A 12,149-nucleotide genomic window follows, 5' to 3' on the forward strand; every position below is an offset into this window, starting at 1 on the left:
CGTGGAAAGATGGGCTCACTAAAGCTGGTGGGGCGTGGCAGGATGAGCTCACTAAAGCTGGTGGGGCGTGGCAGGATGGGCAGCTTCTGTAGACCGAATACCACGCTTCCTTGTTTTAGGACCACTGCACCTTCTGACAGATTCTCTACCCGCGTTTAACAACTAAGACAAAGACAAATACAATTCAGCAGTCACAAAATAAATATCATACATTCCAGATAAAACTCGCAGTGCTACAGTGGTGGATGTTAAACCCACGGCAATCTGATGATCAAAACGCTGCGCCAGTTTACACTAGAAGGCTTTAAATTACCCATATATATGCACTGAAAATGCACCAGCAAACTCTCACACAATTACCATCATGGTTAGTGCACATTACATGAGCACTGTTTTAGACTAATGTTTAAGGTCTGCAAGTACTCCTAAACTGCATTTGCCACTTTTGTAGAGTTGACTCAACAGTTGCTGTCCAGTGTGTGTTGGCTGGCAGTCTTCCATCTTTAGACATGGCCTCCTGCTGCCCTCCTCTACCCAGAAATCCTTCACTCTTCACCTCTCCCAGGTATACCTGCGCTATTGACGTGGCTGGTGGCAGACATTGGGATTACCAGAGATGGCTTCTCTAGACTAGGCCCACCATGTGCTTTTGTCTTCAGAGGGGTGATGTTCTCCAGGGTAGTGCGGAGTCAAACCTCTTGCCTGAACCTTCTCAATGAATCTCCAGCAGGGTGTGTTTCTACTGGGAGGTCCACATTTGTTGGTTTCTCATTTTTTCTCACACTTTGAAGTTCTTGGTTTACATTTGATCGCAGTTTTCTGCTGCCTGGCTTCTTCCGATCATTCCACATCAACATTCCCGCTCCACTACTCTCACTTAACTCTATGCTTGGTCAACATCTTTTTTACGTCTGCATAAACTCATGTAATTCGTAGGATTTCATGTTACACCAGGTACGCAACATTCCCTAAACAATGCCACGTCCCTTGATGAGGAGTTTGTCCAGGTACAAATCCTATCGCAGGAGCAGGGGGACACCGAAGGAATAGAACGTGAGCAGCTGTTGTTCATGGCACTTGAGTGTTCTGCGGGTTTTTTCTTTTTACGCAATATGCATTCTTGCACCCAAAAAGGGTGCAAAACGCACTTTCAATACAATGCAGTCGTAAATGCAGCATGGCATGTAGTTTTTCCCAAAGTTCGTGTAATTACTCAAAAGTACTTTTCGTGAATTTCGCACACCCCTACCTAATTCTGGTGACCTGCCCTGGGTGGGTATTGTATGACGTACACCGAAGCGCGTGGAAATATTACACATCTTATGATTAGTTAGGAAGCTTTCACCACCTGTGTTAGAAAACCTTTGCTGATGCGCCCGGGCCATATTACAGATGCAGGCGCGATGACAAACAAGCCTTCTGAAAGTGCACCGCACAGGAGGTGGCACCCAGTTACTGTGCCGCTATTTAAAATCGCTTTAAATAAAAAAAGAAAGGGTGCAGAGGTTTCACTGGCTTAAGGCATCCCCCACAAGTGTTTGCAATTACACACTGCACCTACCAGCTGGGGGATCTCTGGCCCCTCTTACAAATGAGTGAGGTGCTGCTTTCATTCTACTGTGTATCTGCGTCCTGTCGCTATCAGATTAACTCAAGGACTTCGGACAAGGGGTGACTTCATAACTAGTTGCTCAGTATTTTATTGGTTTGTTTTGGACACACCCATCAATGTCGATCTTGTTTACTGAAGACATCAAAAGAAATTAACAAGACAGGAACTGCCACCTCTATAATGGACCGCTCACGACTATAACCGTATTACCACCATCCGGGCTGAAGGACCCTGAAGAATCCACACTGATTTGTATTACTTTGAAACTTGACTTTACGGCTGCCCCAGGAGCAGAGGACCACAGGCCCCGGGATAACCAACCACCACCAGCCCCCAGCTCTCTCCAGTCTATAACTCTAAGGTTTGAGCAGCAGTGTGGTCTCTATTTTTGGAAGGAACTTAGAATACAGAATTACCAACTCAACACTTCCAGGCCAGGAGCTTGCTTGGCTTGCATAAGTCCCTTCCAAAACCCCTCCTAACACACCCATGTCCCAGGTGATGTTACTGAACCAAATGTTACTCATCTGGTCCACCTTGAAGAAACTCAACTTGGAGACTTTGATCTGGTATACTGGCCCTGATCTGCAGTAGGGGCTTTAGGAGACTGGGCTGTGTCGACCTGCAGAAATGTGAGACACTCAGATCAGACTTAACAATGGCGGGAGCAAGATCACACAAAGACAGTAAATCTAGGAGGAGGCAGATGAAATGGAGCTACAGATTGTGGGGCAAGACTATGAAACTGTTATCGGACTGCACTCTTGTGTTTTGTGTCGTGGGCATGTTACATCTTGGCTCAGTGGCCGGTAATTCAAGCGGGGGCCGGTGGGCCACCCATGCACACACATACTCCGGCTCACCCACCTACATTCACACTCACTCATACTCATCTATTCACAAGTGCACAACTGCACACACATACATTCACCAGTCACAAGCACATACACACGCATGCACCCACTCACAGTACGTACACAACCACACAATTACACATCCATACACACACAGATGCACCAAACATAAAAAACTTGCCTGGAGCTGTAATCTCAAGTGGTGAGAGGGACCGCTTGGTGGGTCCTGTAGTATTAGGACCACATTCTATTGGTCAGCCAATGAGAGGAGGCGGCAGTCCCTTACTCGTCACAGTATGGGATGGGGTCAGCAAGACTGCTCGCCCCACCTAGCTCTGTGACGAGGTGTCACTGATGGACAGTCGGCCCTGGGCACTTCAGGGCTCAAAACTACACCACCCGGGTCAGAGTATATCTGTGACGCACTCCCTCGCCATGAGGGGGAGAACCTCCAAGCACTTTGCTGGAATGAGGAGGTCCAGAGACCATTTAAGGCACGGGGAAAGTGGGCAGTTGCCGGGGGCCTTCATTCTCCAAAGGGCCACCTGGAAAAGTAATTTTTCCCTCTTTGATGTCTGTCTAATTTATTTCTCTATCTGCCTATCTCTAAATTTGACTCTGTCTCTCTACCCCGTGTAATTCTAAGGGTTTTTGAGGTTTGAGGAAAGAGATATTTCGATTGCTTCTGTGCCTACAGGGGTGCCCAAAATATGCCATGACACGGAGGAGGTCGCGTTCACAGGGCTGTGAAATCTTTGGCCCGGCAAAGTCCAGCTCAGGCAGCCAGATGCCGCCCATTTACTGCATGTACAGTGCCTGGCTGCCTGACCTGACATGAAGAATGTCTGTCAGACTGACCTTTGCTCAGACTGACAGACACTCTATATCTGCAAAAAAGGTATGTTGGGTGGGGCCCCCTTTGCCCTAATAGACGGGCCGCTACTGCGTTCGGAGAAGCCCAGAGAATAAACAAATCATACAGGAATCAAAATAAAAGAACTGTGCTTGACACTGACAAATAGATGTAGAAGAAGCTGTCCTTCACACTAGGAAAGTGAAACTGCATAATGTTATTTTTGGCTATAATTTCCCGAAGCAAAATTTGCAAAATAATGATTTTAAATAAAAAGAGGATTGTCTCTTGCTTGATTTTTTACACAAACAAGTCTTGTATGATCCAGACAGGAAACTTGGTCATGTAGATAATCCTGCTAGGATATATTTTCTGCAAACAAGTCTCCTTCCAGCAAAACATACATGAAATTTCATGTAACATGCAATATGTCAATACCACTGAAGCAATGACAATGTTGCCCAGGCCAGGCCTATTTGGAGGGCACCAGTCATGGAGAGGAGTTATAGAGTTATCCGTTGGGCTGGACCAGAGGGTGGGAGGGGACTGTAGGTACTTCTCACTTAATGGTCAGAGGGTCATTACTGTTTCATAAATACAGTATTTGCCATTTTAAATCCTAAACTCTGACTCTGGTATTACTTTCTTTACAGATCGAAGCACCCCTTATAATGACTCTGGAACAGCTCTGTGCGGTCATGCTCCAGACCTTCAAAAAATACTCTGGAGCAGATGGCAAGAGTGGCGAACTCAACCAGCAGGAGCTGCAACTTCTTGTGAAGACTGAGTTCCCATCTTTATCTGTGAGTACATTGTGGAATGAAGATTGACTGTAGTAGGACGTTTATTTCCCCTTTTCACAGATATGACGTGCACAACCCATCTGTACTTTGTTTCCCCCTAATTTGCTAGGGTGAGTGCTGCAATAGTCACTTTATTCCACTTTGCACCAATTTGGTGATGCTTTATTGACCTCTCCACTGTCTACCCAGAAGGATTGTGCATGTAAACTTTAGAACAAAGGTTTCCTTGAAAGAATAAAGCTGATGGTTTTGGTAGCGTGTCACTGTGGAGTGCTGTAGCATTCTAGTTTACTATCCATTCTTGTGTATGCCGTTTCCACCACATGCCTTGCCAGTGGAATGTTACAGTGTGTTGATGTACCAGGGAATGTTGGGTGTCTGTCAAGAAAAGCCACACTCATGATGGGGCTGAGCAGCATGCTGGCGGCTCCTGTGGGGCTCATCTAGATATCTACAATAAATCATCTTGAACTCAACAACCTGTCTGGACTTCATCCCTGCAAGTGATTGGCTCCCTGACTAATGCTCTCCTTTTCAACATGTAGCCCAACTTCAACCCGAATTTCATCATAAAGATGAATGGCATCTGCCAACATCCCTTGTGGTTTAAGTATAGTACTGATGTTTTGCATCACAGCTGGAAAGGTGTGACCATAGTCTGCTTTAGAAATAGCATTCCACTTCTAGCTCTTCTACAAGGCCTAAAGAGTAGCCCAAGGGCCATCTTTTAATGACCCCTTTGGAAACCACACCCTGAGTGTAGGTGCAAATCACAGGAAGAAGGAAGTAGGAAGACAATTCGGGCTAAAATAGCATTCCAAGACATTCACTCCTGAGCCAGCCCTAAAAGTGGAGAACCCTTTTCTACAGGATATATGGGCACCATCAACACAAACGGCCTGTTTCAAGCGAGCAACATCGTGGTCTAGTCCTGACTATCTAGAGCGGGCTGTGTACTTCCACCCCTGATCTTGTATTGACACAGCACAGGCTAGGTGCTGGACCTGGTCATGCCCCAGCAGATTCAGTGTGGATTGTATGGTATGTTTTGGAACATTCTACTGGGGCTCATGGAGGTTACGAGGTACCAGGTCGGCTAAAAGTGGAGGGGATCCCCATTAACAAAGCTGATTCTTGTGCAGGAAAGCAAGCTTCCCAGGTAATGCCCATAGTTCAGGATTAATCCACCTTCACATTGTCTTTGAAGCTCTTATCCTCTCTAGTGAGGGCCTCTGGGAGCATCAATACACCCAGTGCAGTGCTCTTGTGTGTTTCAGCTCAGCAGGTTCTCCTTTCAGGCTGCTGGTGACTGACAGCAGCAACCCCAAGGACAGAGCTTTAGGCTTGATCTCTGCCTAGGAGGAAAGGAGCTGGACTGCTCAATGAAGCTACCTTTAGATGCCTCGTAAGAGCAGCCACCTAGAAGACAGAGTGGCGAAGTCACTTAACTCCGAGGCTGAAATGGGCCCACAGAATCTGCCAGGGTTTGGAGCTAATGGACTCCTCCCATCTTAGGGTCTGGCCACCAGTTCAAAACTAATACATGGGTCTCCTGGGACAGGACTTCTCTGTGTCCTGAATATACTGACAACTGAGAGGAGGTGAGGAGGTGTGGGGGGGGGGGGGGCACACCTTCCAATCCTTGCTCACTGTGAGGGAATAGAAATGCTTCAAGAAAGTAATATACTTCACATTTATAGAACTTCCTACTGATTGTTGCCACTCCTCCTCTTCTACAGGGCTCTGGGAAAGACGAGAAGGCGGTGAAAGAAGTGATGAAAATGATGGACATGGATGGTGACAACAAGGTTACCTACAAGGAGTTTGCCATGTTTCTGGCTATTCTGAGTATGGTGATGGAAGAAGGAGGCTGTTAAAAATGGTGGTCTGAGTTGAATAAAAAATATTTTCTAAACTTTTTGTTTATATTTTCTGATTTTAAACAGTGCCTGTCTTTGCCAGTGAGGTTGCTACATGGTCAGTAGATGATACTTATCTGGAGTGGCGCAATGGCTAATAAATATTTGACTGGAAGGTGACTTAATGACTACCAGCGGCTGATTCATTTTCAAGCATTCACCTTTGCATTGTACCCACTGTGGAAAGTCTTTTTAGGGCTCGGGCTACATCCCACGAAGTGGGTGTGGCTTGAGTCCTGTAGAGAGGACTTCGACTATCTAACCTGCGCATTCCAGAGAAGCGCGTGAATTGTGTTTGTTATTTATGGCAGCTGCATGGCAATTGGCCCTCGCATGGCTGTGTTTTTACAAGGCAGCACGCAATAGGCCATAGTCTGTAGAGTTGCTCCACTTCCTGCATATTCCGTTCGGAGACGCGCAGCAGAAGGCTATAATTCATCAATTACCAGCTGTCAGGGGCCGCCTCGCATTCACCTCTGGCTCCCTGCCAAAGCTTGTGGGCCCGTGGTAATTGAAGCGAGATGCTGCTCGCAGAAGCCTCTGACATCGCCTCTCCCAGCCTGCTCCTCACTGCAGCCCCCACCACTGGAAACGACAGGCTGGGAGCTCACAGAAGCCTCTGACATCGCCTCTCCCAGCCTGCTAGTCCTTTCAGCCCCCACCACTGGAATTCATATTAAAAGCATGCTTTGATATACATAGATATGCTCACACATCAATGACCATTATTGTGAAGAGGCTACTTAATAGACCCATTTCACTCCTCGGTTGGAGACAACAGTATATGTCAGAGTGCAGATTGTGAGTGCAGATTCAGAGTGCAGAGTGCTAGGGAGTGCAGAGTGACTGCAGAGTGCTAGGGAGTGCAGAGTGACTGCAGAGTGCTAGGGAGTGCAGAGTGACTAGGGAGTGCAAGGGAGTGGAGATTGACTGCAGAGTGCTAGGGAGTGCAGAGTGACTGCAGAGTGCTAGGGAGTGCTAGGGAGTGCAGAGTGTTTAGGGAGTGCTAGGGAGTGCAGAGTGACTGCAGAGTGCTAGGGAGTGCTAGGGAGTGCAGAGTGACTGCAGAGTGCTAGGGAGTGCTAGGGAGTGCAGAGTGACTAGGGAGTGCTAGGGAGTACAGAGTGCTAGGGAGTGCTAGGGAGTGCAGAGTGACTGCAGAGTGCTAGGGAGTGCAGAGTGACTGCAGAGTGCTAGGGAGTGAAGAGTGACTGCAGAGTGCTAGGGAGTGCAGAGTGACTGCAGCGTGCTAGGGACTGCAGAGTGACTGCAGCGTGCTAGGGAGTGCAGAGCGACTGCAGAGTGCTAGGGAGTGCAGAGTGACTGCAGCGTGCTAGGGAGTGCAGAGTGACTGCAGAGTGCTAGGGAGTGCAGAGTGACTGCAGAGTGCTAGGGAGTGCTAGGGAGTGCAGAGTGACTGCAGAGTGCTAGGGAGTGCTAGGGAGTGCAGAGCGACTGCAGAGTGCTAGGGAGTGCAGAGTGACTGCAGCGTGCTAGGGACCGCAGAGTGACTGCAGAGTGCTAGGGAGTGCAGAGTGACTGCAGAGTGCTAGGGAGTGCAGAGTGACTGCAGAGTGCTAGGGAGTGCTAGGGAGTGCTAGGGAGTGCAGAGTGACTGCAGAGTGCTAGGGAGTGCCAGGGAGTGCAGAGTGACTGCAGAGTGCTAGGGAGTGCAGAGTGACTGCAGAGTGCTAGGGAGTGCAGAGTGACTGCAGAGTGCTAGGGAGTGAAGAGGTGAGTGCTAGGGAGTGCAGAGTGCTAGGGTGTGCTAGGGACTGCAGAGTGACTGCAGAGTGCCTGCAGAGTGCTTGGGAGTGCTAGGGAGAGCAGAGTGACAGCAGAGTGACTCCAGAGTGACTGCAGAGTGCTAGGGAGTGCTAGGGAGTGCAGAGTGACTGTAGAGTGCTAGAGAGTGCAGAGTGACTGCAGAGTGATAGGGAGTGCTAGGGAGTGCAGAGTGACTGCAGAGTGCTAGGGAGTGCAGAGTGACTGCAGAGTGACTGCAGAGTGCTAGGGAGTGCAGAGTGACTGCAGAGTGCTAGGGAGTGCAGAGTGACTGCAGAGTGCTAGGGATTGCAGAGTGACTGCAGAGTGCTAGGGAGTGCAGAGTGACTGCAGAGTGACTGCAGAGTGCTAGGGAGTGCAGAGTGACTCAGAGTGCTAGGGAGTGCTAGGGAGTGCTAGAGAGTGCAGAGTGACTGCAGAGTGCTAGGGAGTGCAGAGTGACTCAGAGTGCTAGGAAGTGCTAGGGAGTGCTAGAGAGTGCAGAGTGACTGCAGAGTGCTAGGGAGTGCTAGGGAGTACAGAGTGCTAGGGAGTGCTAGGGAGTGCAGAGTGACTGCAGAGTGCTAGGGAGTGCAGAGTGACTGCAGAGTGCTAGGGAGTGAAGAGTGACTGCAGAGTGCTAGGGAGTGCAGAGTGACTGCAGCGTGCTAGGGACTGCAGAGTGACTGCAGCGTGCTAGGGAGTGCAGAGCGACTGCAGAGTGCTAGGGAGTGCAGAGTGACTGCAGCGTGCTAGGGAGTGCAGAGTGACTGCAGAGTGCTAGGGAGTGCTAGGGAGTGCAGAGTGACTGCAGAGTGCTAGGGAGTGCTAGGGAGTGCAGAGCGACTGCAGAGTGCTAGGGAGTGCAGAGTGACTGCAGCGTGCTAGGGACCGCAGAGTGACTGCAGAGTGCTAGGGAGTGCAGAGTGACTGCAGAGTGCTAGGGAGTGCAGAGTGACTGCAGAGTGCTAGGGAGTGCAGAGTGACTGCAGAGTGCTAGGGAGTGCAGAGTGACTGCAGAGTGACTGCAGAGTGCTAGGGAGTGCAGAGTGACTGCAGAGTGCTAGGGAGTGCAGAGTGACTGCAGAGTGACTGCAGAGTGCTAGGGAGTGCAGAGTGACTGCAGAGTGCTAGGGAGTGCAGAGTGACTGCAGAGTGCTAGGGAGTGCTAGGGAGTGCAGAGTGACTGCAGAGTGACTGCAGAGTGCTAGGGAGTGCTAGGGAGTGCAGAGTGACTGCAGAGTGACTGCAGAGTGCTAGGGAGTGCTAGGGAGTGCAGAGTGACTGCAGAGTGACTGCAGAGTGCTAGGGAGTGCAGAGTGACTGCAGAGTGCTAGGGAGTGCCAGGGAGTGCAGAGTGACTGCAGAGTGCTAGGGAGTGCAGAGTGACTGCAGAGTGCTAGGGAGTGCAGAGTGACTGCAGAGTGCTAGGGAGTGAAGAGGTGAGTGCTAGGGAGTGCAGAGTGCTAGGGTGTGCTAGGGACTGCAGAGTGACTGCAGAGTGCCTGCAGAGTGCTTGGGAGTGCTAGGGAGAGCAGAGTGACAGCAGAGTGACTCCAGAGTGACTGCAGAGTGCTAGGGAGTGCTAGGGAGTGCAGAGTGACTGTAGAGTGCTAGGGAGTGCAGAGTGACTGCAGAGTGATAGGGAGTGCTAGGGAGTGCAGAGTGACTGCAGAGTGCTAGGGAGTGCAGAGTGACTGCAGAGTGACTGCAGAGTGCTAGGGAGTGCAGAGTGACTGCAGAGTGCTAGGGAGTGCAGAGTGACTGCAGAGTGCTAGGGATTGCAGAGTGACTGCAGAGTGCTAGGGAGTGCAGAGTGACTGCAGAGTGACTGCAGAGTGCTAGGGAGTGAAGAGTGACTCAGAGTGCTAGGGAGTGCTAGGGAGTGCTAGAGAGTGCAGAGTGACTGCAGAGTGCTAGGGAGTGCAGAGTGACTCAGAGTGCTAGGAAGTGCTAGGGAGTGCAGAGTGACTCAGAGTGCTAGGAAGTGCTAGGGAGTGCAGAGTGACTGCAGAGTGACTGCAGTGTATTAGTGTGCAGGGTGAACACATGGATAAAACACATTGCCATTTACAATGCCATTACCTCTAACTCAAAAAAATCCGAGACCTATTGCATTTCCAATGCATGTTCTCGTCCTGCATCCATGTGGAGTGGCTACTTTGGTGGGAAAATGCAAGGACGTAGCTTCATATGGCATTATTACTGTGGGGAGGGGGGGTCACAAGTCCACTAATAAATGCTGAAAGTCCAGTTCTGGGATGTCCTTTTCGGTTTGACAGTGGATGTCAACTTTCATATGGGTCATTCCTGTCCTATCCATGATGTATGCTCAGGATGTTGATATAACCTGATCAGAAAACTAAAAAAGAAGCCTTAGGGCCAGGTGTACCCCCCTAGCATTTTGCGACTCGCAAAATGCGCTCAATTGCGAGTCACAATTTGCGAGTCGCCAAATGTTATGTACAACAGTGTTTGAGACACTGTTTGCGATTTCCAATGGGGTCGCAAATTGCATGCCTAATGAATATTAATGAGGCACTCGCAATTTGCGACCCTATTCGGAATGGCGGACCCTCCTAGGTATGGTGGCCTGCTGGGCTCAGCAAACCTCCATGTCTGGAACTGCTTTTAAATAAAGCAGTTTTTTTTAATGCAGCCCATTTTCCTTAAAGAAAACAGGATGCATTTAAAAAAAGAAAAATGAAACCTTTTCATTCCATTTTTTAAGGGCAGGTAGTGGTTCCTGGGACCACTGCCTGCTCTTAAAAATACTTTCCCCTGCATTCACTAAGGGGAAGGGGTCCCCTGGGGACACCTTCCCTTTTGCGAGTGCTTTACTACCCTTCTGAAAAGAGTGGTGAACTGCGACTGTTTTGCGACCACAATTGCGGTCGCAAAACAGCAATACATAGGTCTCAGACTTGCTATTAGCACGGGATGACCTCAGAACGCCCCTTTCTAATAGTGAGTTTTAACTATATTTAGCGAGTCGCAAATAAATTGCGACTTGCTAAATAGGGTTAGTTCATGGCTCTTTTGAATTCTGCATGCGCACGGGCGTGGCAAACACGTTTCGGCATGCACAATAGGGTCGTACATCTGATCCATAATGCTTGGTTTGGGAGTGAGGTCTCTGAATTCTGTCAGACTAGGAAGGCAAGGAGTTCAGGATTGTGGGCCAGCATATGGATAAGACATTTAGGTATATAGACTGAGAAAAAAAGAAAGCCACTGGATACATAGCTAACACCCTGACATTTTGAAAGTGAATCCTGTTACGCCACACTTACAGGTTTAATACATTATTATTGATATTAAAAAGAACATGCAAAGCAGTAAATTGGTGCTTTGCAACAGAGAGCACAAGAAGATCATAACAGTGACAGGTTTGAAAACTCTCATAAGCAGACCTTTGGCCGTGTCAATATTAACACAATCATGAATTCTGCAGAGTCCACCCTGAGGTCCTTTAAATGTGAAGATCTTGACCAACACCACTGGCTCAAGTTACGGAGGCACAAAACTGGACACTGGAGCTGAAATGGACAACTATTTTAGCCCTATCACTGCATGGAAGTCTTTTTTTGCTTTTAGTGACCAGGAAGGTTTAATTTTAATGCATTGTTGTCTGCATTTCCCATTCATCTTGTAGATGAGATTGTGAAAGTGCTGCATGACTCTACCTCAAGTAAGGTAAAGAAGCAGCTTCTTGAACTGTGTGTTTCTATATTGCTTTTTCAGCTGGTGGGGTTAGATTTACTGATGGCACAAGAGAGCGTTTCTGAGCTTGAAAAATCTTTCTACTATGGCAAATGTGCTGGGGTGCCTGCAGCTTTCTTCTGAATACCTCCTTTCATTTGCATGTGGAAGCTATTGCAGCTCCACCAATAAGTAACGTTTTACAAAAACTATGACAAAATAAGCATTGGAAAGGCAAAGGCTGGCTGCCAACCACAGACCTATTATCTTTTAAAAGGCTTGTTTTGTTTTGTTTTGGGCCACTATCATCAAAGAAAAAGGGGGGTAATGGGAGCTGATAAAGTTCCAGTGCCTGTGCTCCGAAGCTATAATTAAATCAATAAGGGGGGTCACTGCTCCTATTTCTTAGAGATAAAGATGCAAGAAAGATATCTAGGTTCTGGACAGAGAATTAGGGACAGTCAATAAGATTGTTTCTTGTTGCCCTCACACATCCCTAGGGATGTTATGCTTCATCATTGGGCAGGTGGTTCTCATCGGGCTGCCGCTGCGATGCCCTATGGGTCCCCCAAAGGGTCACTGTAAAGGAGATCTTTTGGTTTTACTGCCGTTTGATGAATGCAAGGGTGTCCATGTGGGGTG

General features: G+C 48.6%; 1 protein-coding gene across 2 annotated transcripts in view; it reads left to right on the forward strand.

The window, feature by feature from the left end:
• LOC147673652 (protein S100-A4-like) overlaps positions 1 to 6,037 on the forward strand; it is a 178,538-nt gene extending 172,501 nt beyond the window's left edge. For both annotated transcript variants that reach the window (XM_086946394.1, XM_086946395.1), the window contains exons 2-3: positions 3,973 to 4,122; positions 5,862 to 6,037. In XM_086946394.1, the coding sequence (XP_086802520.1) occupies positions 3,991 to 4,122; positions 5,862 to 5,999 (270 nt within the window). In that variant the 5' untranslated portion in view covers positions 3,973 to 3,990 and the 3' untranslated portion in view covers positions 6,000 to 6,037. The remainder of the gene's footprint in view (positions 1 to 3,972; positions 4,123 to 5,861) is intronic.
• Positions 6,038 to 12,149: the final 6,112 nt, after the last annotated feature.

This window comes from Lissotriton vulgaris, chromosome 12 (genome assembly GCF_964263255.1).
Source record: "Lissotriton vulgaris chromosome 12, aLisVul1.2, whole genome shotgun sequence".
NCBI classification, from domain to species: Eukaryota; Metazoa; Chordata; class Amphibia; order Caudata; family Salamandridae; genus Lissotriton; species Lissotriton vulgaris.